At 33.7% G+C, this 25,525-nt stretch overlaps 13 protein-coding genes across 13 annotated transcripts; 5 read left to right on the plus strand and 8 right to left on the minus strand.

Annotated features, from left to right (window-relative positions):
- Positions 1-592: 592 nt before the first annotated feature.
- On the minus strand, positions 593-1,093 carry Kpol_297p1 (uncharacterized protein; the record flags this gene model as incomplete). The annotated part of the gene is made up of 1 exon (XM_001642548.1): positions 593-1,093. The coding sequence occupies one exon, from the start codon at positions 1,091-1,093 to the stop codon at positions 593-595; it is 501 nt and encodes a 166-aa protein (XP_001642598.1).
- Positions 1,094-2,731: 1,638 nt separating this feature from the next.
- On the plus strand, positions 2,732-3,733 carry SED5 (t-SNARE syntaxin; the record flags this gene model as incomplete). Its single annotated transcript, XM_001642549.1, has 1 exon — positions 2,732-3,733. One exon carries the CDS (start codon positions 2,732-2,734, stop codon positions 3,731-3,733), a length of 1,002 nt encoding a protein of 333 aa, XP_001642599.1.
- A 296-nt stretch (positions 3,734-4,029) lies between these two features.
- Positions 4,030-4,761, minus strand: SNF7 (ESCRT-III subunit protein SNF7; the record flags this gene model as incomplete). Its single annotated transcript, XM_001642550.1, has 1 exon — positions 4,030-4,761. The coding sequence occupies one exon, from the start codon at positions 4,759-4,761 to the stop codon at positions 4,030-4,032; it is 732 nt and encodes a 243-aa protein (XP_001642600.1).
- A 1,184-nt stretch (positions 4,762-5,945) lies between these two features.
- TGL1 (sterol esterase) lies at positions 5,946-7,547 on the plus strand (the record flags this gene model as incomplete). Its single annotated transcript, XM_001642551.1, has 1 exon — positions 5,946-7,547. The coding sequence occupies one exon, from the start codon at positions 5,946-5,948 to the stop codon at positions 7,545-7,547; it is 1,602 nt and encodes a 533-aa protein (XP_001642601.1).
- A 300-nt stretch (positions 7,548-7,847) lies between these two features.
- Positions 7,848-8,243, minus strand: MRPL31 (mitochondrial 54S ribosomal protein mL60; the record flags this gene model as incomplete). Its single annotated transcript, XM_001642552.1, has 1 exon — positions 7,848-8,243. One exon carries the CDS (start codon positions 8,241-8,243, stop codon positions 7,848-7,850), a length of 396 nt encoding a protein of 131 aa, XP_001642602.1.
- Positions 8,244-8,553: 310 nt separating this feature from the next.
- Positions 8,554-8,865, plus strand: CMC1 (Cmc1p; the record flags this gene model as incomplete). Its single annotated transcript, XM_001642553.1, has 1 exon — positions 8,554-8,865. One exon carries the CDS (start codon positions 8,554-8,556, stop codon positions 8,863-8,865), a length of 312 nt encoding a protein of 103 aa, XP_001642603.1.
- Positions 8,866-10,034: 1,169 nt separating this feature from the next.
- ASC1 (40S ribosomal protein RACK1) lies at positions 10,035-11,324 on the plus strand (the record flags this gene model as incomplete). Its single annotated transcript, XM_001642554.1, has 2 exons — positions 10,035-10,568; positions 10,902-11,324. 2 exons carry the CDS (start codon positions 10,035-10,037, stop codon positions 11,322-11,324), a joined length of 957 nt encoding a protein of 318 aa, XP_001642604.1.
- Positions 11,325-11,647: 323 nt separating this feature from the next.
- OCT1 (metalloendopeptidase) lies at positions 11,648-14,011 on the minus strand (the record flags this gene model as incomplete). Its single annotated transcript, XM_001642555.1, has 1 exon — positions 11,648-14,011. The coding sequence occupies one exon, from the start codon at positions 14,009-14,011 to the stop codon at positions 11,648-11,650; it is 2,364 nt and encodes a 787-aa protein (XP_001642605.1).
- A 374-nt stretch (positions 14,012-14,385) lies between these two features.
- Positions 14,386-15,666, minus strand: Kpol_297p9 (bifunctional folylpolyglutamate synthase/dihydrofolate synthase; the record flags this gene model as incomplete). Its single annotated transcript, XM_001642556.1, has 1 exon — positions 14,386-15,666. The coding sequence occupies one exon, from the start codon at positions 15,664-15,666 to the stop codon at positions 14,386-14,388; it is 1,281 nt and encodes a 426-aa protein (XP_001642606.1).
- Positions 15,667-16,268: 602 nt separating this feature from the next.
- Kpol_297p10 (uncharacterized protein) lies at positions 16,269-16,892 on the minus strand (the record flags this gene model as incomplete). The annotated part of the gene is made up of 1 exon (XM_001642557.1): positions 16,269-16,892. The coding sequence occupies one exon, from the start codon at positions 16,890-16,892 to the stop codon at positions 16,269-16,271; it is 624 nt and encodes a 207-aa protein (XP_001642607.1).
- Positions 16,893-18,683: 1,791 nt separating this feature from the next.
- Positions 18,684-20,261, plus strand: HFD1 (hexadecenal dehydrogenase; the record flags this gene model as incomplete). Its single annotated transcript, XM_001642558.1, has 1 exon — positions 18,684-20,261. One exon carries the CDS (start codon positions 18,684-18,686, stop codon positions 20,259-20,261), a length of 1,578 nt encoding a protein of 525 aa, XP_001642608.1.
- A 526-nt stretch (positions 20,262-20,787) lies between these two features.
- On the minus strand, positions 20,788-22,803 carry ILV2 (acetolactate synthase catalytic subunit; the record flags this gene model as incomplete). The annotated part of the gene is made up of 1 exon (XM_001642559.1): positions 20,788-22,803. The coding sequence occupies one exon, from the start codon at positions 22,801-22,803 to the stop codon at positions 20,788-20,790; it is 2,016 nt and encodes a 671-aa protein (XP_001642609.1).
- Positions 22,804-23,661: 858 nt separating this feature from the next.
- SPG4 (Spg4p) lies at positions 23,662-23,991 on the minus strand (the record flags this gene model as incomplete). Its single annotated transcript, XM_001642560.1, has 1 exon — positions 23,662-23,991. One exon carries the CDS (start codon positions 23,989-23,991, stop codon positions 23,662-23,664), a length of 330 nt encoding a protein of 109 aa, XP_001642610.1.
- Positions 23,992-25,525: the final 1,534 nt, after the last annotated feature.

Genomic DNA, 25,525 nt, shown 5'->3' on the forward strand with positions numbered 1-25,525 from the left:
CAACGGAGTTTTTGAAGAACTTTAAAATTTCCGAATTTATAACAAAAAGTTTATTTCAATCTCGGCCAAAACTAAGTGAAATTATCACCCCCCACTGGGATTCCCCGAAAGAATATTCGACAGATATTTGAAGGAAAACCCGGACTGATCACAATTTTAGAAGGTAAAAAATCTCTATGAAGTTTCACGAAGGGAAAGAAAAGCCCTTCTGCGGAAGGTCATTATGAAGGCTAAAACAACGGGGGTGGCAACCTTTTTTTTTTGAGATTAGGCCCTTTGGGAATTGGAAGCCAATTTTTTCCATTCTCTCAATGAAGAGGATGGGAAGGGGGCGGTTCGGTTGTTATAATGTTCACAAGCAAAGTCCCGCCGTTTCATAGGCACCCGGGTGTCTTAATTCAGGACACACACCCTTTTTCCAGTAGCCTGTCCCCTAAGAATAAATAACCGGTAGGTATAAGTTCGGCGGCTATATTAAAAAAGGGCTGTAGCCATAGTCATCCAAATTCTTGTATACCTCACTTAGGAAACCATAAGATCAGTCATATAATTGTTAACAGGTACGTCGAACTCACAGTTGTCGTAGAACTCTTTAGTATCTGACATTGGCCGCTAAGTTGTTTTTGTGGCACTTTTTCATGCACTCGTTCATGCACTCATCCTCTTTGTCTTTCTCTTCTCTTTTTCCTTCTCCTTCCTCGTGGGCCACCACTGCCAGCTTGTACAGAGTTGATCCTGTCTGCCCTTCCTGTTCGAGTATTAATATTAGGCATTCTACACGTTCAGGTTCATCTTCGTCCAGCCCACGCAAATCCTCATCCACTACCGCCCACAGCTGCTCGTCTGTGAACTCCGGGTCGTAGTACCCATACCAAGTCAGTATAGCTTCGTCATAGTATCCGTTGTCAAACAACTCGTAGAAAGCCTGCGATACACTCAGAGACCTTGTGATTTGCGTCCGAGAGTACACGCTGCAGAGTATAGCAGCCGGAATGGAATCCGTCCCATTCACACCAGTGCACTGCTCGATCGTAACCGCGGATACTAGAGCATACGTAATCAGGGTGAAAACCAGAAAAATACGGGATAACATGTTGTTGTGTTTGTATCTCGTTTAAGCTTAGAATAAGTTGCTATTATACACAAATGTTCACTACTGTCACACTACCAGATGTTATATAGTCAATAGGTATATAAGTCCTGATCTGATCCTAACTTAATTGAGCACTCTTAAGATTACCTCTTATATTTATATATATCTAAACCTTAACTTACCTGGTCCTTTTATATAAGTTTCTCTTTCCACAAGTTTGCAACCAATTTCAATGTTTGTTGTAAGCGCAATGTTAGTTTGAGTTGCTTCCAACAAAAATCGTTTATTCTTTAGCGAGAACATTCCAATAGTTTGTTAGGGACCGTAGGACGTTGCTTATGATCAGGGTTAATAGGGTTATCACGATGTAAGTTGGTTACAACCCGCTTATGGAGATGTTTAATGTTATATAAAGAACATATAGTATATTTCTGTATAGTAAGTAGATAGATGTTCCAATTAGAGAGGAACAATTAGGTTGATCAATAAGATAATCAATCTTTAATATTGTATGTATCAAGAGTTATTCGCCATAATATAACTAGTAATGCACATTTGTACAATAAAAAATATGAGGAAATGAAGCTCTTGCAATTTGACAAATTGATCACATGTTAATCTTCTTCAATCCGGCTGTTTCAAAACATATAGAGTCTGTGATGGAGATACCCCACCAACTACAAAGATTACACCTGTATCTTATCCGATATCAATTTGGCTAGACAGATGAAATACTTGGTATTCAAAGCGGACAGTGGAACCAAACTTATTTGTATAATATTTAGAAACAATTTTTCCTGTATATTACATATTTTGCATCATCTCTAAGGCAAACAATGGGAACACTCATATGTATCAATATACAATTAATTAAAGAAAGAATCTTTCTTGATTTTTATGAGAAGCCACGGTGTCGTGCTTAATCAAACTTGTTTTAGTTTTCTCATGACAGAAAATCAACGAGTACTATGAGGTGACACTATATCTACTCTCTGAAGTGTTGTATATATCGTCACTCCCACCATCTCCCCTTGCACTACTTGCATGACACATATAACTAACGATAGCACTATTTAGTACATGGTGGTATATTTATGTTGGTGTCACATGATTATCACATGATCACTTCTTTCTATTTTCATTTCATATGCCCACTTCCTGAAATTTTGAAATTTGGCATTTTGGCAGTTCTAACAAACGTTTAAATTGTACATGTGTAACTTAGACAGATATATATATATATATATATATAAATTGTTGATGATAATTTTAAGATTAGATAGTTTATAATTTCTCCAAAGAGCTAGTTTCTGCATTAAACGATTGGTCTGTGACACGTTTCATTGCATATTTATCTATTATTTTACTTATAACTAGGACACCGTTTCAAGTTTTAGAAAATTGTTGGAACTTTTGATAAATCCCCATTTTGACAAACTCGATTTCACAAGACTTTAAATAAACATCTATTTTGAGAAACTCTCGACACTTCTTCGTCATCATTCCAATTCATTTCCCCCTTTCCCCCCTGTTTGAATATATAAATATATATATATTGAATTATTGAATTATTGAATTATTGAATTATTGAATTATTGAAATTACTACAACTTTTGGTTTGTTCACACTTTAAAGATAATGAATATCAAGGATAGAACTACTGAGTTCCAACAGAGTGTTCTTTCGTACAAGAAGCAATACAAAATTGCTAACCAACAAATAGAAACGACCAATAATGAATCTAATAGAAAAGATGCGTCAGAATTTCAGAAAAGAGCATCTGGGATTGCCCATGAGATATCTGGCACAGCTCAATTATTGTCAAAGTTGGCTATCTTAGCTAAAAGGAAACCTATGTTTAATGACAATCCTGTTGAAATTGCCGAATTATCATTTCTAATTAAAAGGAAAATATATGCTATCGAACAGAATCTTGTTGATCTAAGTAAGCATCAAAGATCTAATGGGAGTCAAAATGCAAATAATAATGTAGATGGTAGAAATGGTAATGTTCAACATTCTAAGAACGTTATGAATTTGTTAAATACAAAGATGAAGAATATATCAGGGGATTTTAAGGATGTATTGGAGGCAAGACAGAGATTAGAGATCGCTAATAAAGATAGATGGGAGAAAATATCATCAGAGGCAAATAGCGACTCTCATATGGGTAATAATAGTGGTAATAATGTTAACAGTCAAGCAAATAATGTCGCAATGTATAATAGCTCAAATCCATTCTTATCGACGTTGATGGATGAAGACTCGGCTAAAGACAGTAAAGATAGTGGGAAGCTAATGACTCTTCCACATGATTCGCAATCATTGTTATTACAAATGGAGGAAGGTACAATGGATAACAACGTATATTTACAAGAAAGAGATAGGGCAATGGAAACTATTGAATCCACAATTCAAGAAGTTGGTGGACTTTTCCAACAATTAGCCTCGATGGTGCAAGAACAAGGTGAAGTAATCCAAAGAATTGATGATAATGTCAATGAAATCGATATAAATATTACAGGTGCACAAAGAGAATTATTGAAATATTTTGATAGAATTAAAAGTAATAGATGGTTGAGTGTTAAAATATTTTTCATCATATTTGTATTTTTCTTAATATGGGTATTAGTCAATTGAATAATTAATATGAACAAATAATTAAATAAATAAATAAATAAATAAATAAATTGTATAGATACCTAATATTTTTTATTAATATTGAGGATTTGATGACAGAAGCTAGAAAATGATCTGATAAAGAATTATGTATGTTAAAAATTCTGCAGTTGTAATTATATAATTTTATGTACATATAGAATACTGTATTTTTTTGAATTTATCTTGTAATATGACAGAGAAACAATTACAAACTCTAGCTGTAATTGTTAATAATACTATTTTTGTGGGGGGGGGAGGTTAATAAAAGAATGATATCATAAACCCATTTCTGCTTGTAATTCTCTTAATGCACGTTCGTCTTCATCTTCTTCCTCATCATTAATCATGTCGTTACTAGATGTTACAGGATTTTTAATTTCTGCATTAGGCACATTAGGCAAGTCGATCTTAGCTTGTGATGCAGGTACTGCGACAGCAGGCTTTTTAACATCAATCAAAGTTTCATTAATTTGTTCTTGTGATTCTTCAGCCAACATATCTAATTCTTCGTCTAATTCTTCATCATCTATCAAATCAGTGGAGCTTACGTATAATGGTCTAGCAATAGCCTCACTAATCTCGTCGCCCAATTCAACTTGTTCCCTCACTTCATCCATAGTATCTTCAACTTTATCTATATCTAACCCGTTATGTATAGCTTTCATTGCCATAGACCCTTGTTTCATGGCCTTCATTGTCTCTAGGTTCAAGTTAGCATTTTCGATGGAGAATAACTGTTGTTCCAAGGAACCTATGGTATTTTCTAGTTTTTCTAATTGTGATTCGTATATTTTTTTCTTTTTTAATGCATTTTTAGCTTGAACTTTGTTACCACTATTAAGAAATTTTTTAGCCTCTATCACTTGGTTATTGATCTGAGATTGCAAATGCGATTGTTTCTTGTTCAATAGATTAATATGCTCTCTTAATTCTACAATAGCCTTCTTTGGTAACTCCTTACTTTTACTTTTGCTTGCTGCTGACCCACCAAAAAAATATGACCACATTTTTCTCACTACCTCGATAGAAAAGTAAAATAAAAACTTTAAAACAATATCCCCACAATAAACTACCTAACTCAACAATATCAGTCCCAATATTCCTGACAAATATCCTCCTAATCCTAACTTTTAAGCTGTTCTAACCATTCAATAAACCTTCAATTATATCTTGATCCTTCTTTTAATTTGATTAATTTAATCTCTAATACTAAGTCACATATCATTATATACGGAGATATCCAATTGTGAAATTTTAAGTCACGTGCGAATATGTTATGACAAATCAGGGTAATAAATCACGTGATTGAATATATATGTATTCTTTGTTGTGAATTCTTAATTTATAGATATCTAGTAATCGTACGTTGAATAAGTGCTTGGTATTGCTTTTATTCTATTCGTCTATCTTGTGGAGACTAGTACTGTTAATAAGTATATTTATTATTAAAGAGTTCTATATCTTCTTCTTCTAATGTACAGAGTAAGTAAATAATATACAATAATATACAATTGAATCAAATAGCAGTCACTATTAGTCTTTATATGTGTCAACCATAACAACACGTATTATCTGGTGTCATAGATCTTTACTAATTCGTATGAAGCTATGTTGAAACAATACATATACATTTGTATATATAGTGTATATGTGTAAACGAAATGCTCAAAAGTGTGTTCGTTTCTAGTTTGAGTTTGTCTAGAGAACTTAACTCTAATCGAGTCAGACCTGAAGGAGTGCATTGTAACTAACTCTTATACTTAATGTCACCCAAAAATTGTTAACCGTGCCAGTGACGTGTCAGTCTCCATCTTCATTTACTGGCACTTCATCATGTATGTCACATCTCGTATAAGGGATATGTTATCGTGTATAACGATGTGGTTTTTATACGGTTTTAAGAGAGAGGAGAGCTTCTTTCTCTCTCTAGTTAATGGAAAGGGATTTAAACCATACCATCTATACCAATGGATATCGACTTTCTAATTGTTTGTTTTAACCATTGAACAATTTATCAGATTACTCGAGATCGCTGCTATAGGAGATATCATTCATTCCATATTCAGTAATTTTTAAAAGGATTCATTGAATTAGGATAATTATCTCTTCTAATTTGAACAAGATAAGTTTGAACTGGATTGAAATATATAAGAAAAAACTAGACACCAATATAAAAAATAATAATATTAATATGCTGTTCCCTCTGATTGGGAGATTGGCTATTACTGATTATATCATTATTTTAATGGTATATACAGAATTCTTCGTTTATACGTTGGTTTCTTTTGTTCCTCAGAAATTAATTAGTGCGACATCATGGTTATTCCAACAGATATTCACTTCGAAAACTGTCATTGAACAAGATGATACGAAGGATCCAATTGAAGTATTATTGAGAACTGCCCCTACCATTCATGAAATGTGTGCTGTCTTCGACATTCAAGTTCATGACCATCTGGTTAGAACTGAAGATGATTATATTTTGACTTTGCATAGAATTCCTCCTGACCCACGCAACTCAAATGGTAAGGTTGCTTATCTACATCATGGTTTATTAATGTGTTCTGATGTTTGGGTTTGTAATATCGAAAGAAATAAGAATTTGCCATTTGTTTTACATGATATGGGTTACGATGTTTGGATGGGAAACAACAGGGGTAATAAGTATTCTACCGCTCATTTATATAAATTGCCAAGATCTCCAAAGTTCTGGGATTTCTCTATTGATGAATTTGCTTTCTTTGATATTCCAAACTCTATTAAGTTTGTATTGGAGCATTGTAAAGTCAATCAATTGGTATGTATTGGTTTCTCGCAAGGTTCTGCTCAGATGTTTGCTGCTTTGTCAATTAATGAAGAATTGAATTCAAAGATTTCTCAATTTGTAGCAATTGCCCCTGCAATGACTCCACATGGTTTGCACAATAGAATCGTTGACACCTTAGCAAAATCTACTCCAAAATTAATGTATTTATTTTTTGGTAGAAACATCGTTTTACCATCTGCCACTCTTTGGAGAAGAACTCTGCATCCAAAATTATTTAATATGATGGTTGACATGGGTAATGTTTTGTTGTTCAATTGGACCGCTAAAAATATTACTTATAAGCAAAAGTTTGTTTCTTACTCGAAATTGTACTCCACAACCTCTGTGAAATCTATTGTCCATTGGTTCCAAATTTTACGTTCTCAAAAATTCCAACTGTTTGAAGAACCAGATGATATGTTTAACTCACTTTCAAGACCTTACCGCATTCCTGTATTCCCAACTAAAACAAATATTAAAGTACCGATTCTATTAATCTATGGTGGCATTGATTCCTTAGTAGATATTGAGGTCATGAAATCAAATTTACCAACTAAAAGGGTCTTTGATATTAAAGTAGAAGACCATGAACATTTGGATTTAATATGGGGACATGATGTCGATAAGTTGGTTATCGATAAAGTTATTAAATTTATTGATTTTTTTACACCAACCCAACAAAGCTTACCATCTGTTGAACAAAATGTACCTTCTGTCCAACAAAGACTAATGGGTCATATTGAAGAAGAGGAGAGTTCTGATGCTACAACTACACATACATTGATGGAAAGGTTGAATTCTTATACTGAATCCGAACACAAGATCAGTATCTCATCCCCAAGGGAGATATCTATTGAAGACATAGAGAGTTTCAGTAAATATGAAAACCCTGTGACGCCAAGATCTTTTAAGGAAACTACCTCTCCGTTAGCCGAAGTAGTAACGGACAGTAGTATTGATGTAAGTACCAGTTCAGCAATGCTATAATATATTTAATATACATTTATAACTATATCACAATACACATTCGCATTTTAGCCCATGGCATTCTCTTTCTAGTAAAGGTGATTAAGTTCATTAGAATATGCGGTTATATTTATTATAAGGCTTTCTTATACTGGTATTATATTGTCATATCTATATATATATATACAAGAGTTTTTGTTGAATAATTTGTACAACATAATAATGAACTTGTGTAATGTTATTCTATTTAATTTCTTCTAGCAGGAAATTGTAATATTAAGTTTCTTCAAAGAATATAATCGGGGGAAATTAAGGAAGCACCTAGAAGTGATCAGGGTTTTTCCTCATAGATATCTTAGTCCACTTAGGAACCTTATGAACACTCTTTCTGTAACCATCGGATTTTCTATTAAACACAGTGTATTTATCTCTTGGTAACATCTCACTTTCCTTAGGGAAAAAACTAGATTTATTAAGCAATCTCAAAAGCTTACTACGAGGCTTGTATTGAGTATCACTCTTTAATGACTCCTCATAAGAAATACCCTTGTCTTGACACTTTTGAACATGTAACCCTAGAGTAACTTGCTTTATAACTTCATCAACATCTTTCAATCTATTTCTAACTCTAGATTTCTGAGGAGCAGACATCCTCCATGGAGATTTCCATAATAGCCCACCTAAAACAGAACTAGTAGGTTTAAAAGCACCAAACATTAGTCCCACAATTCAATTCCTTGATCCACAAGTTACTTCTGACTACTCAAACAGTGTTTCTTTATAACCTTCTCATCAAAGCTATGTTACTGATTTAAATATCAATTTTTCAATAATTTAAATTATATCCAATTTCGAAAATAATTAAATTTGAGCCTATCCGAAACATTTGACGTATAAACTTGTCGTATTTAATTAAATAGACTAGATCGATCTATAAGAACTATACACTTTTACTATACTTGTTTATGGATTAGATCAGTGTTGGTCTTATATTTGACGGTTTAACTAGGTGAATAGAATTTTTAAAATGGCTGAAGTGCATAGTGAGGACAAGAAAGAGGGTAAAAGGTTACCGTTATGGGTTTTGGCCCCTAAGGATGAAATGGATGCACGTAAGAACTTGAAGAAGTTTGCTTATGAACAATGTAAGGAATATGTTGAAGCAATGGCGGCTTGTGCTAAGGCTAATGGTATGAAGGTTTTTCCAGCTTGTAATGAACAGCGTGATAGAATGGCAGAATGTATATTATTTTATCAAATTGATACAAAATATTTGGATATGGAGAAAGATAAGATAATTGAAAAGAAGATTGCTTTGATGAAGGAGAAGAAGGATTGATAAAGTTATATATATGTATATATAAGTATTTTCATGTAAATAGATAATGAATTAGTTAAAATGAAGATATGAAAAATGTTCGTATATGTTATAATGTTTGAGCAAAATAATCGTTTGGTTCTCAAACTGCAACTTTCAAAGCAAAACATAAATTGTTTAAAACGCTCTCATTTGAAAGATTAATATATATTTTGTTATCAAAACAAGAATATTCAAGGAAAGTAAAGAATCGATAGAAATAAGATAATATAAGTAGATTAGGATTGCTTTTAGAGAGGAGATTCAAAATACAAAAAAAATACTTTAATGACATTTAAGGACGTCACATTGGAAAATTGATATTTCCTGGATGAATAATGGAAATATCCTACTTGAACACACATGAAGCAGTGTATTCTCCATCCATCAACTTATACAGGCTCAATATACTTATATTAGATCTATTTATTGTATCAAATCATATCTATCTCTTTATATATCCTTCCAAGCAACTATTTACATCTACAGCAATACAATTTAACTTAAAAGAGACAAATACAATCACATGCCAAACGATCACATGACATACCATATTTCGAAGAATCTGTAACAGATCTAAGTTACCCCGCTTCAGAACAACAACCCATTAGAATACCACAAAAACTTCTGGTATCATATGATAAGCACATGATATACACATGACTAAACAACATACCAAACCTTTGAATCGTTCCGTTTTAAAAAAAAAAAAATTACAACTTCTTAAAAGCAACACACCAAAAAAATTCAAACAAATTCTCCAATTTTGCGGTGTACAGATGTATGGAGCAGTCATTCGGTCAGTGTGCTCATAATTTCGCTATAAAATCTTAAAAACCTCCACACCACCAAGCGAAACTCTCAGCACACTTCGTGAAGTTTTCCTCAGAGCCCCATCTCAAAGTATTTTGAAACTTTTTACCTTGACCTCATCGCTTTACAAGGCCAAAATTCGAAGATTGAAAATTTTTTTCAAAAGTTTCATTGATTCTACTTTCTTAAAATAATTCATATAAAGGTAGTGCTATTATAATAATAATTTCTATATTAGTTATATCTGTCTCTTTCTTCTTTTGTAGTTTCAATTCCATTAATTTTAACTTTTTTTTATTTTAATTCTAGAATAAAGTATAGAACCAATTTACACAATCATGTCTACTGAAGTTTTAGTTTTAAGAGGTACCTTAGAAGGTCACAACGGTTGGGTCACTTCCTTGGCCACTTCTGCTGGTCAACCAAACTTGTTGTTGTCCGCTTCTCGTGATAAGACTTTGATTTCTTGGAAATTAACTGGTAACGACCAACAATACGGTGTCCCAGTTAGATCTTTCAAGGGTCACTCCCACATCGTTCAAGACTGTGCCTTGACTGCTGATGGTGCTTACGCTTTATCTGCCTCTTGGGATAAGACTTTGAGATTGTGGAACGTCGCTACTGGTGAAACTTACCAAAGATTCACTGGTCACAAGTCTGACGTTATGTCCGTTGCTATCGACAGAAAGGCCTCTATGATCATCTCCGGTTCCCGTGACAAGACCATCAAGGTCTGGACTATCAAGGGTGACTGTTTGGCTACCATGTTGGGTCACAACGACTGGGTTTCCCAAGTCAGAGTTGCTCCAAATGAGAACGAAGATGACGAAACTGTCAGATTGATCTCTGCCGGTATGGACAAGATGGTTAAGGTATGTACTACTAACATTTTTATTTTTTTTATTTTATCATTCATTCTTTAAGCTACCTCATTAGCATTATCCAATTAGTTGAATGGTGTGTGAAGGACAGTGTTTTTCAAATGATGTATTTTCTATATTTGCTACTTCAGACAAGGTTAAGCCTTGAATGAGACATTTTTTATCACCAAGATCTCTGATGTTTTAAACACATGTACCTTCATTTAGCCAAATACTTATTTCCTATTGAGAGTGAGGAAAAGTACTTGAAGTTTGTTTTGATTTACTACTTTTGAATTATTAATACTAACAATTTATGCAATTCAATGCATTTATTATGACTAGGCTTGGAACGTTAACCAATTCCAAATTGAAGCTGACTTCGTTGGTCACAACAACTACATCAACACCATCACCGCTTCCCCAGATGGTACTTTGATCGCTTCCGCTGGTAAGGATGGTGACATCATGTTGTGGAACTTGAAGGAAAAGTCTCCATTGTACACCTTGAACGCTCAAGACGAAGTTTTCGCTTTGGCTTTCTCTCCAAACAGATACTGGTTGACTGCTGCTACTTCTTCTGGTATCAAGGTCTTCGACTTAGAAGAAAAGAAGTTGATCGATGAATTGAAACCAGAATTCACCGGTTTCAACAAGGCTGCTGACCCACACGCTGTCTCTTTGGCTTGGTCTGCTGACGGTCAAACTTTGTTCGCCGGTTACACCGACAACGTCATTAGAGTTTGGCAAGTCATGACCGCTAACTAAATTTAATCAAAATTATACCAAATCGTATTATTTATCTTTATTCTATTTAGTTAACAGTCCATTAAATTCAAATACTTTTTTAAATTAAGGATATTTCTTTATTTAGACTAACCTTTTATGTACTATATCTATCATTCTATTCAATTCATGTTTTAATCATTTTCGGAACATTAAACTATTCATGATTAGTAAAGTATAGTTGAACTAAGAATTTGAATTTGAATTTGAAATTGAATTTGAATAGATAGTAATTCTTGGAATATATCTTTTATGTATTTATATTTACAAGCTATGGATTGTTTGTTATCATCACAATAATAAAATTAAAGCTGATTAGTAGAGCCAATGTATTTAATCGCTTCGTCGTCCCCTTTAGCAAGTTCAGGTTTATCCAACGCAGACGCTATGCAGTGCCACGGATCTCTAGACCCTCCCCATTGCAAAACTGAGTTACGATATTTATCACCACTTGCTCTACTAAATGGGTTTCTCTCAAATAATGCCCCCCATATCTTACTTGCTATGGCACGGTCAAATAAATAACTATAGTAAACAGCACTGTAGCCAAATAGATGTCCAAATTTGCCGCACCAATTACTTTTATCATCAACAAGAACACCAAGTTGACGTTCTAAGTCTTGGTATAATTTGACGACATCCAAATGATCCAAATGAGACGAAATTGTTTCCCCATGTAATGTTTGATCTAACATCGCCATTTTTGCTTGAGAATATGTCTCACAGTGCTGTAGATACTTTAAGTCTTGAAGATGTGGCTCTAGCATTTCTCTTTTTACCGTTTCTTTTGTTAAATAGTGTTTACCAATGGTTTCCAATACTCTTGGATCTCTAGCGAAATATTCCATTAAGATACTTGGTAATTCAACAAAATCGGTGGCACATCTTGTACCACTGATGTTTTGAAGCTTTGTTCTGCCAAGCATGGAGTGCATAGCATGTCCCATCTCATGGAACAATGTTTCAACCTCAGGTAAATGCAAGAAACAAACACTGTCTGTTTCAGAAATCATGGTTTTTGAAAAATTACAAACCAACGAAATAATGGGAAGCTGAAATCTTGTACCCTTCGAATCAATAGCGATTTGAGTTGTAGAGTCTTCAGTTTCATATGGACTGATATCCCTAGAGCAACAAATAGTGAAATGTGCAGCGTTAGAAGTTTTGCCGCTTCTTTCAAACAAATCACAATATATAATACCAATTAGACCCTCATCTTCTGAAATAACATTGATCTTGCGAACCTCTGGAGACCAAGTCTCTCCAATTTTAGGCACATCTAACTCCAATTTAATACCATATATTTTTTGGAATAAATTTGATAGCCCTTGCATGACATTACCTAGAGTAAAATATTTTAACACTTCCTCTGAACCGTAAAGATTTTTAGCAGATGTTTGTTCTCTTTCAATTGCTGAATAATAATCACGATCCCAAGGACGTACAGTCTTTAGGATATCACACACTGATAAGTTAGAGCCATTTGATTTTATTGTCAATTTTTTTTCAGCAATCCCATCCAATTCCTTTGCAGCCATTGGTTTTGTGAAATCCATCAGTGTCTTAATAAATTCAATAACTTCTTTTGGATTTTTTGCCATTTTCCCTTCTAATTGATATTCTGCATAACTTTTTTTACCTAATAATTGAGAAAGAACTGCCCTAAGTTTAACCAAGTCAGTTAACCTTTTAATCTGTTCATTGGAGCAATTATGAACAGCTACCCATATCTTTTCTCTGATTTCTTCAGAAGGGCAACTTTTCAAAAGTGCAAAAGGTATGTATCCATATGTTGGAATTTTATAATTTTTGCCTGCTATATCTTTCTCAATTTGTGATAATAGTTCTGGATCAATGCCTAAAGAATCAAGCTGATTACAGCTAACGACAACATTATTATCCTTAACAAAATCAGTATTACTTATAAATTCTTGCCCAATAACACTGATACTTTGAGACAACGTAATGAACTGTTCTCGAACTTCTGGTTTCATATATATACCTGATTTTTCAAAATCTTCTAATAATATCCTCCCCACTCTTAACTCTTCTTCTGATAACTTAGAGGCAATTTCTTTATTCTCTAACACATGCTTCAAAGTAAAACAAAGATTGACATCTGTATTCAACATATTCATAAATTCGAACATCTCCTCATAACAGTCTTGGGCTGCTTCAACAAATTTATAATCTGGGTGTGACGATCTAATAAATTCGCAAAGATCAATCACACGACATAAGGTGTCACTTAGAAGATCCAAATTTTGAACGTACAATCTCAAACCCTCTGGGGTTCTATCAGATCTCAATTTATCTACTATCTTTTGTGATTTCTCCAGAGAAACTTGACTGAAAAGTTTTAATCCCTCTGGTGAAGTAAGATATTCATTATTAAATAATCCACTTCTGTTGGTAGTTAATTTATTTCCCTTCAACCTTTTCGTAATAGATCCCCATCCTTCTTTAGAGCTGTAGTTCTGTTTGTTGATTTCTGTCCAATAAAGATGATCATCAAATGACCGTTGGAGCACATCAGAACTTGTCTTTACCTGGGTAGATGCCCATCTTATAATACTGTTGCCAAAAGTAGGATGCCGTATGCTCCTATTATAGGAATAGCCTAATGGAACATTCTTAAACAATATACCTCGCAAAACTTTATTTTGCATGCTTTACCGAGTTCATTAAAGGCAATCCAAGAATCCTTCAACACCTTTAGTATTAACTTTTCTTTCTTAGCCTTGCAGATATAATTTTTCATTTTTAATAGTTTTGATATTGAAACATTTTATTTCTTAAAGGCCTAGCTAGCTCGATGCCTTTAACTCACCGGATATGACAGTAATAATAATTGAGAGACTAATAAAAAAAAGATGCTATTAGTGTAAGTACAGTACCTTCGGTACATTTTAATCAGTAACTTTCTATCTATACAAGTAAATATATATCATTTTGGTTATATAATTGATGTGGAAGAGGGATGACAAAAATAGCAGAGCGCAAGACTGCTATTATTTCAATAATAACAACGAATATGGTACTTTCAATTATTTTTGGTGTTTGAATTATGTAAGTTTAGTAATTGTCCACATAAATATAGCGATCCACATACTACAGTTGGTCTAGCATCCTCTTTATGAATACTAGCTAAAAGGTTTACAGCTGTTTCTATCGAATTTGTTGGGACGACATCTTGAGTGTATCCTTTTCTGATTATATCAGCCAATTCGTTAGGGTCAGTTGCTTTAATCCATGGCATACCTTCAACTTTATCAAATTGCGTAACAATCACCTTATCACAAGGACGTATCAATGATTTAAATATGGTGGAGATTTCCTTACCCTTTGTAATTGCGATCATAAATAATAATGGTCTCTCTCCGTACTTTCCTCTTATATATTTATTAAGTTCTATAGCTGCTGCACCATTATGTGCACCGTCTAGTAATATTGGAATGGTATATTTACTGGTATTAGAGTAATTCAATTCGAGTTCTTGAAGTCTACCTGGCCAAGTAACTGAACTTAGCCCTTTTTTCAATTCAGCTCTATTAATAGAAATAACTTCAGAATTGTGAAGGGCATCAAGTATTGATATAGCCACATCTAAGTTATAAATTTGATATTCCCCATTCAAGGGCAGTTTATCAAATTCGATTTCACCCCAAGATTTAGTAGTTAAGAAATTGCTTTTCTTATTTGGGTTTGTTACTATCAGCGTACAACCAATTTTTTCACTTCTTTCTCTGACAACCTTGATTACCTCATTATTGTTGGATCCATCGATTACCACGTACTTGAGACCCTTTGTGATGATCCCTGCCTTCTCAGAAGCGATACTTGAAAGGGTATTACCTAAAATTGATTCATGATCTAATCCTATTTTAGTTATCCCACAGGCCAACTTATTATCCCCTGGAATTACATTAGTTGCATCTAATCTACCACCCAATCCTACCTCTATTACACAAACTGAGCATCTTGTATCACTAAAGTATTTCAATGCTGTACACGTTAATAATTCAAATTCTGTACATTCTAACTGATATTTTACATTCAATGACTCTAAACTTGTCCGAAGGTCATTATATAATTTAGAGGAAATAGGTATATTATTAATAGTAATTGAATCAGTAATATGACATAGATGAGGAGTGGTGAACTTCCCCACTGACCTCTTTTGTTGTAAAATTGAAGTTAAATAAGAACAAACCGAACCTTTACCATTCGTACCAGCAATATGAATAACTCTTAAATTTCTATGAGGATTACCAACATGTTCAAGAAGCTTAGTAATTCGTGATAATCCTAAGTTGATGGACATTGGATATATCTATCAATTGGATCTATTACAGTTATAAGACAAAGTCCAAACCATTGATTAAATTTAGGTTTAAAGAAGTTGTAGTTCTTATATTTGATGGATTTTATTATTGAGATGAGGTCCGGAGGAGCCAATAGTGAAAAAAGTCAGCTACAATAAAACAAAGCAGTACAAGAGTCAGTAATAAGAAAAGAAACAAACTTGATAAACTTGATTCTATAATATGAATAGTGTATGTGACTATATGACTTTATATAAGAGCAAATGTAGTGAATAGCAATAAAACAAATAAAATGAGGCTAATGATTTATTCGTAATATTTTTTCTACCTGATGGGATAGTTTAATAATGAATATTATGGCNAATATAATACACCGGACAAAAGGAAAAAAATGGTCGAAAGGATAGAATTATTACGAACCCTAATCTAGGTTAAAAGGAATTAAAGTTTATTATTGTGTAAAGATCAAAATGCTGAAAAATGAAATATTGTCTAAAATTCGAAAGTGAGGGACTTTACTAGGGTCCTTTTCAAAAATGTCGACCAACCAGCTTTGCTTTCTTAAACATATTTTCTAGAAGTTCGAGGTTTTTTCATGCAATTAGCCCTTTCCATTCAATAGCATTTTTATAGAAATCATCCTCCATTTTGGATTACCATTACACCTGAAAGGTAAAATGTCTTCAGTATCATCAATATCAATGCCCTCTTCAACTGCATATTTAACAGAAAAATGAATAATTTCAATTTGGTATAGTGGGTCATTCAATCCTAGGGATTCTAACAACCATTGAGTAAATTTAACAAAATAACTAAAAGTATCTTCCAAGTTCACCACAGTAGAATCTTTTAAAATTAATTTTTCATTTAAAGTTTTTGATAAAATTTCAGTTTGTAAAGGTTTTGTTAAAAAAAAATATAATAAATCTAATGTCTCTAAACATTTAACAAAATATGCACCAATGATTCCAACGCAATGTAATAACGAATCATCCTTTCTACTATGAAGGTCATCGAAAAACATAGTTCTATGTAAAGATTGACTGAAAAATCTTAATTTTTTGACAAATTTAATTAATGCAATCCTTTCATTCTTTAAACATGATGCCCTCTTTAGCACTAATATATAATCATTCAACAGTTGAACATTCACTGAAATATACTTTTTAAATAATGGAATTAGTTCCTTCAATGCATTTTCAATGTCCTTGGTTAATAGATGCATTGCAATTCCAATTTGTTCCTTCTTATCAACTAGAAGTCCCACCAAAGACTCTTTTTAGATCACCAGTCTCGAATTAAAGAACTTAAACCTGAATTCTTCTAAATAAATCAAAATTTCATCAAACAAATAACCTAACTTATAGCTATCAAAACGGCAAACAAAGTGCTTCTCTTCTAAAAGGCTACACAAACCTAGTCCATCTTATCTTCTTTGTTCGAAATGCCTCCAAAACTTCATCGAACTGACAAATTTCCATTAATTCTTCAACATTCTGGTATTAGATATGATTCCGATCTACTAAAGAGTAGCTGTAACGTTGTGTCACGTGCCAATGTCCTTGAAGTATGTGTCAGTATTGGGAAAATCTCTAGTCGGATACACTGCTCCGCCAATTTTGTTTATTTTATTTTTTTTTTATATTTTTAGCACGAGCTTTAGATAATCGGCGAAGAAAGGGACACAAAAAAAGAAATATATGATCTGTCTCTGAAAAAAAAGTTTCCCAAAATGGGAATTTGTGAATTTAGCCGCCATCTTTTCTTTTCTTTATGAATTGTCCATCCACATTCTTGCCGTTGTTTCTTTTTTGATGCAATGATCAACGGTACTAGGTTTACGTCATAACCTTCATTTATTATATCCTCTCTTTCCTCTCTCTCTTTCTCTCTCTCACACTCAATATGTACTTTTGTAATAGCAAGGTTTACTTTTGATATCTTGTCCTAGGAATATACTTTCAGGGATAAGTTGATAAAGTACCTAATTAAGATATAGACACTCACTCATTATGAAACCTCTAGATACGCACTTATGCTTGCTTATACCAAGGTTAATTTGTCCTCCAAGTAAAACCTCTACTCTTGATTACTAAATGAGTTGTACCCCATCATCCTTCCATTGTCATCACGATTCTTTTTGCTATCACCTTTGTCTTGCCCCCTAACTTTTGCCGTTGTATGTCACCTCAAGTTGATTCCATATTAATTTCGTCAAAGGGTTACATGAATACATGACGTGAATGACCGTAATGATTAAACCTCATGTAAACTTCTTGCTTTGTTCTAATAAGGTTATAATATTTTGCGAACAAGTGCTCTGGCCGGGTACACCTAGTGGGTTTTCAATTCTAAATTGTCAAATAAATGAGTGATGAAGCCACAACTCATATATTCTTTAGGTATTGAAAGTAATTTTAGTAGTTGCTGATTATAGTAAAGTTCTACTCTGCAAGTATTTTTAATAGTTAATCATGCTCGCCCACCAAATTCGCATTACCTTTTATTGGGGTACTTACGATTTTACCTGAAATTTGAGAATATTATTGCTAATAATATTCTCATAATATTTATACGAATCAGGTATCCTTATCGCCACAAGACATGCATAAATTCAGTTTATGAAATTAATGGATTGAGATTATTGTTTTACTTTCTTTGGTAGTCACCATCATATATATAATAATATCCATTCTTAATTTAAAACGCGTACTTCTGTAAGAAAAATCACCAAATTTTAAATGGAACTTTTATTTGGTTTAAATACTGCCAATACATTAACACTGGCTAATTATCAATATTTATCGAAATCATCAAAAGCTTGCTTATTTGAAGAGACTCTCTATTCCTCCTATCAGATCAACTTTTAATCTAATCATCTCAAAAGAATTAAATTTCTTTTTTTTTGTTGCAAGATAAAAGGCCTCATCGATTTAAAAAAACATAAACAAACATATACCAAGACTTTAATATTTATAATTATCAGGATACCCAAACAAGATATTCAGTATCAATAATGTCCACCCAACAACTAGAATACACTCCTCTAGATGAGATTGATAGGAAGATTCAACGTTCAGTTGATTACTACCACAATAGACAGAGAAATTTAGCTCAAGTCAGAAATCCTTCCAAACACGACCTTCAATTTAGAGAACTGCAGTTGAAGAAGCTTTACTATGCTGTCAAGGATAATGAACAGGAAATTGTCAAAGCTCTACAGGCAGATTTCCATCGTTCTCCATTAGAAACTATTGGTTTGGAATACTGTAAATTGGTTGGTGATATTCTAAACATGTTAAAAGGTTTGAAAAAATGGGTGAAACCTGAAAAGGTTGCTGATAATAGCCCACCTTTTATGTTTGGTAAGATTGTCATTGAAAAAGCGTCCTTAGGTAGTGTTTTGGTCATTTCTCCATTTAATTTCCCAGTCATGCTAGGTTTAACACCAGTAGCTGGCGCAATTGCTGGTGGTAATTCAGTTATCTTGAAACCAAGTGAATTAACACCTTGTTCTGCTAGGATATGTGAAAAAATTATCAGAGAGGCTAATTTGGATGAAAATTTAGTTCAAATTGTCCAAGGTGCTGTTCCAGAGACAACTAGATTATTAGAATGTGGGAAATTCTCAAAAATATTTTACACCGGCTCACCAGCTGTTGGTTCAATTGTAGCTGAAAAGGCGGCAAAAAGTTTAACTCCTTGTGTATTAGAATTAGGTGGTAAATCACCAGTTTATATCACTGAAAATTTTAGTAATATGAAGATTGAAACTGCTTTGAAAAGAATTTACTTCGGCAAATTCGGTAATGCTGGTCAAATTTGTGTGGCACCTGATTATATGTTGGTCCATGAATCTAAATATGAAGTTGTACTACAAGTTGCCAAAAAATTATTGGAAGAATTTTGGCCAGGCTTTAATCAAAATACAGATTATACCCATATGGTTAACTTTAAAGCTTATTCCAACACCGTTCAAAAATTAAAGACTACAAAGGGTCAAGTTTATACTCCAAACTTTGCCGAACCAGATGAAATTTCCTTGTGTATTCCACCATCTGTTATCTCAAATGTCGATTGGGCTGATCCATTGATGATGGAAGAAAATTTTGGTCCAGTTTTACCATTAATCAAATATTCAAATTTAGATGATGCTTTGGATAATGTAATTAAGTACCATGATACACCACTCGTCCAATACATCTTCTCTGACAGTAAAGCTGATATTGATCATATCTTAACTCGTGTAAGGTCAGGTGATTGTTTGATCGGTGACACTATGATGCATGTAGGTATTAATAATGCACCATTTGGAGGTATTGGTAACTCTGGCTACGGTAGCTACGGTGGTGTTTTCAGTTTTAAAGCATTTACACATGAAAGAATCGTTTTCAAGCAACCATTCTGGATGGATTTCCTTTTGACCATGAGATATCCGCCATTCACTGAATCGAAGTTAAAGCTTATGAAGTTGGCAAGTGAACCTCAACCTTGGTTTAATAGAGATGGTACAGATAAATTGTCCTACAAGAAGGTTCTTGCTATCTCCTCCATGATAGTTCTAACGGCTTATATTGTCAATGGTTTACAATAGAGTGCTTTATGTCCCTTATATTTCATTTATTCACAAACAAATAAACAAACAACGACCAGAACAGATACACATACACATATATATATATATATTTACATAAATACAGATCCGGATCCAGCTGCACTTTGTATGCTGGGAATTTTTTATGGCTTAACGATTAATATATTTTAGTACTTTTGAGATTTTAGTATCTCTTATTTTTTTAGGTCTATTTTAGGGAAGGCGTGTGGCATATATAGCATCAAGAGGGATTGAATTATACGATAGTATAAATAAGGTTCGATATTGCATAATTAATAGATTTAAAAAAATTCATGCAAATATATTATATTATTAAAATTGATTTTAAATTAATTCAAGAACAAACTGTAACCTGATTTTAATCTTATATGGACTGATTAATTCATAAATATTTCCAATTACTTACAATTTATTATACAAGCTAATTCAAAATGTTTTCAATCTCCATGAAAACAATTTGATGTATTGTAAAACTACTTAAATATAGCTTCCAATGTCTAATTGATCAATGTTTACCTTGAGTACGTTTATGACGTAATTCCTTTTGTTCTCTTTCTGTTTCAGGATCGAACTTAATAAATTCATCTAAACCTTTACCAGCTGGAACCATCGGTAGAACAGGAACCTTCTTTTCGACTTCTACTTCTAACAAGACAGGTCCTTCACAATCTACAAATTCCTTTAGTTTCGCATCGACATCTTCCTGTTTATTTAGTCTCAACGCTTTGAAACCCATAGCTTCCGCAAGTTTAACAAAATCTGGATTCAATTGATGAGTGTGAGAGTAACGATGCTTATAGAATAGAGACTGCCATTGTGTAACCATACCTTGTTCCTCATTATTTAGAAGCAATACTTTAACTGGAGCCGACGCTTGTACAGCAGAAGTCATTTCCATTAGAGTCATATTGAAAGATGCATCGCCATCAATGTCAATGACCATAGAATCAGGCTTTGCTACTTGGGCACCGATTGCAGAAGGTAAACCGAAACCCATGGTACCCAAACCACCTGAGGTTATGAAAGTACGTGGATGTTTCCAAGTCCAATGTTGAGCAGCCCACATTTGATGTTGACCAACACCAGTAGTAACGATTGTCTCTCTATTTGATTCATTTGCAAGTTTTGATAATTTAGCAATAATGGTTTGTGGTTTAATTCTGGAACCTGGTTCTTCCTTCATATAGGAGTAAGGATATTTTTGTTTCCAATCTTCGATCAAATCAAACCAATCTTTTCTTTCCTTAACTGCAAAGATATTTGGTAATAATTTTTCTAAATTAGCAGCAGCATCACCTTCGACAGCTACTTGGGTATCGACAACTTTATTTATATTTTTAGCAGTTATTTCGAAGTGAATGATACCACCTCTATTTTCAAGAGCAGCACGACGAGCTTCAGGAGCAAACTTGGCAATGTTACCAGTAACACGATCATCGAATCTTGCACCTACAGCGATAATTAAATCGGCGTTTTGAATAGCTAAATTTGCAGGAGCATGACCATGCATTCCTAGCATATCCAAGGACTTTGGATCTTCTTGATCAAAAGCACCCAAACCTAATAAAGAAGTAGTAACAGGTATTTGAGCACGTTCACTCAATTCTCTTAATAACCTTGGACCTTCTTCATGATTTAAGATACCACCACCTACATACAAGACAGGTCTTTTCGCTATATTTATCAAAGAAGCAGCTTTTGATAAACTTTCTTCAGTGAATTCATTATGGGCATTTTTAACCAATTGGTTCAAAGCATTTGAAGGCAGAGTTGAATTAACAGGGATTGGGTTTCTTAAGATAGCAGCAGTCACATCTTTTGGTAAATCGACCAAAACTGGACCTGGTCTACCACTTGTTGCAATTTCAAAAGCTTCATTAATGCGTCTTGGTAATTCCTCTACGGATTTTACCATTACATTCCATTTAGTACAAGATCTTGAAATACCAATAACGTCAGCTTCTTGGAAAGCGTCTGTACCGATAGCGGAAGTTGGCACTTGACCTGTAAAGACGACCATTGGGATACCGTCAGCTAAAGCGTCTGCCATTGGAGTGACGACATTAGTGGCACCAGGTCCAGAAGTGACTAAGACAACACCAGGTTTACCAGAAGCCCTAGAGTAACCTTCAGCCATGTGACCAGCACCTTGTTCATGTCTTGGTAAAACGAATTTAAATTTATCACTATTATAAATAGCGTCATAAACAGGTAGGATGGCACCACCTGGATAACCAAAAACAGTGTCAACATTATTTCTAATCATCATTTCATGAAATATTTCACCTCCAGTCAAACCAATTAAAGATTTGTCCATCTTTAACTGATCCTTCTTTGGGAAAACAGTTTGTTGGGTAGGACCCACATTGAAACTTGGAGCAGGTTCTGGTCTTTCTTGTGCTTGAGATAATCTAACTCTACAATAAGATAAAGGTCTTGTTAAAGACAATGGAGCTGACCGTTTTAAAACATTTTGCAAAGAACGTCTTGCAACAACTGGAGCACTAGTAGTTCTCAACATCTCTTTTGTATATTTGACAATTATATTCTTTGGAAGGAGGATAGGAACCTAATCAAATGCAATAACTAGCTTTATAGTATAGTATAGAATAATATAATATAATATACTATAATAAGGATATAAAAATAAATTTTTTTATTTCACCCTTCTTAATTTTTAAATATTCTATCCTTCCTGATAGCACACACTTAGCCAATTCAGCGTAAAGTCAGTTATTCTAAATTAAATTAAATAAAAAACCAAAATGAACAGAAACTAAACTAACTGTACTACTTCTTGAACATCAATGAAGACTCCAAAACCCAACTTTAAAAGAATACATATATATACATTTACATTTACATGAGATTACTCTTCATAATCAATTGAAGTTGACTGCTGGTTTCGAATATTTTTCATTATGACTAAATTCGTGCAAAAAAAAAAAAATCAGGCAAAAATTTTGATCTGATGCATCGAACATTAATAAACGATATGGGAGATGGGACCAAAGACAGACACATTTTGAGTAATAAGTTAATGGTATGGGCATACCCCAGCAAGAGTCATTTAACAAAAGTGGTTAGTTTCTTACATTGGGATATATCACTGATTTCTTGAGTAGGTAAGTTCATCGCAGTTAAATTAAATATATGTGTATTGTATTAGGTGAGATTCAGCATAACATAACAAAGAGCATGTATAGATATATATATATAAGGATATTTATTTAGTTGTATAGTAATGGTAATAGAAATAACTGCAAAAATTAGAAATCAAAATCAAAATAAAAAGAACAATAAAAGCTTAAAAGCAAACTAATGATGATGATGTGGATGCAAAAAGTAGAATGAGGAAGAGTGCTATATTGGCATTGACTTAGAAGTTGACTTTATTGCTTGGTTCACCTTTTCTTAAACTTTGATAAATTTCTTTGAATTCACCTTGAGATAGTTTTGAAATATCATCAATTGTTGATTGAGAGACTCTTCTCTTTGAGGAGTCTAATGAAGACTCGGACATTCTTCTTTGTTTCTCCATCTCGTTTCCATCTTTAACGTCTTTTGACGTTGGTTCCCTATATTCATTTGAGTGCAGATACGTAGTTGTACCAGTACTCAAATTCATATGGTTTGAACCGTATATTTTGGAGTTTGCAGAGTGTTTGTCTTTGTTATAGACTGAGAAGGCGTTCCAGAAGTTAGACATGATCAGTTGTTGTATACAGTATTTTCTTTTAGTATCTGTTTTTAATTTTGGTTTTCTATTTAGTTACAAAAGATAAGAAGATAGATACAACACAAGAATTTAAATAATTTATAAATTGTAACTGATGGGTATTTATACTGATGGGATTTAAAAATTATTATTTCAATTAAATTATAAATTGTTTGAGGTGTAACACTCCTTAGCAATATTTTACCCTTAATATCGTATCGTCTCTAATTAAAATCAAATTCCATCCATCAAATTAATTAATTAATTAATAATCAATCATCTTAATACTACAATTGAGATGTTTTTATTTTAACATTAAAATGAAGGTATGTTTATTTGAGGTTTGACGTAATTTCCACTTTTTAATGTCTTGTAATGCTTAGATAGCCTTTTATGAACTTTTGTTACTCTATTTATGTCTGTATGTTTGGAGAAAGGCCACATACATAAAAGGACGAAGTGAGCTTAATAGTAATGAGGAGTGGCTAGGAAAGGTAGAGAGATTATGATAAAGAGAGAGAGAGTAGAATGGAAAAGGAGCGAAGAAGAAACGGAATAAGCTGCAAATAGTGAATGTGGGAAAAAAAGATGTGTATGGGGTGGCAGGGATAGAATAGATACTATGAAGAGCATAAGATAGAAGAGTAGTGTGAGATCAAGATCACGGGTGCAGTGGAAATGTGAGAGGGCAGATGAGAAGGAGAAAATGAGGGCGGAAAGTGATATGCACTGGTGAAAAAAAAGGAATGGGGAGGATACGAGAATGGGGAATGGGAAAATAAGGGAGGGATGAAAATCAGACGGTAAAGAGAGCGAGAAGTTAGACTAGGCAGATTCATAGGGAAGGAGTGGCGGGAAGGGTGACATGATGTGATCGCTGGCGACAGACGGAAGATAAAAGATAGAGGGGGGATTAGCATATATGAATTCCTAGCGTACGGGAAGTGTGGTGCTATAAACGGCAGTTGAGCTTATATAGGGCATGAGATGATGGACAAGAGAAAATAGCGCGAATGTGTCAAGGAGTAGAGTAAGAAGAGAAAGGAAAGTGAATATCGGTAAAAAAAGATGAAGTAACACCGTATAAATCTATGAAATAACCGTATTTAGAAACGGCGTGAAGCAAGTTAGAAGCGGTGTGTGAGAGGGGGTGAATATGCGGAAGAGGTGTTAAAGAGGAAGTGAGTAGAAGGGTGAATAAGTGGGAATGAGCCTGGCGGTGTACTAGGAAGAAGAGATAACGAGAAACAAGGAGAGAGAGTTGGGAGAGGGATGGGAAGCGATGAGGGGAGTAGAAAGTTGAAGGCAGTAGCGTAGAATATAGCGGTGGGGAGACTGTGGGATTAGAGGGGAATAGGCAGACTGATGTTGGGTAGAGGGGAGACAGAGGAATGAGAGATGTGAGAAGAAAAACATAATAGAATGCGATGGAGTAGAGAGGCAAGTGATAATGGAAAGAAGATAGATGTATGGTGGAGAGACAAGCGGAGTCAGTTTTGAGAGAGTAAGATGGACGGGTACGACG

This window comes from Vanderwaltozyma polyspora, genomic scaffold (assembly GCF_000150035.1).
Source record: "Vanderwaltozyma polyspora DSM 70294 KpolScaffold297 genomic scaffold, whole genome shotgun sequence".
In the NCBI taxonomy this organism is placed as follows: Eukaryota; Fungi; Ascomycota; class Saccharomycetes; order Saccharomycetales; family Saccharomycetaceae; genus Vanderwaltozyma; species Vanderwaltozyma polyspora.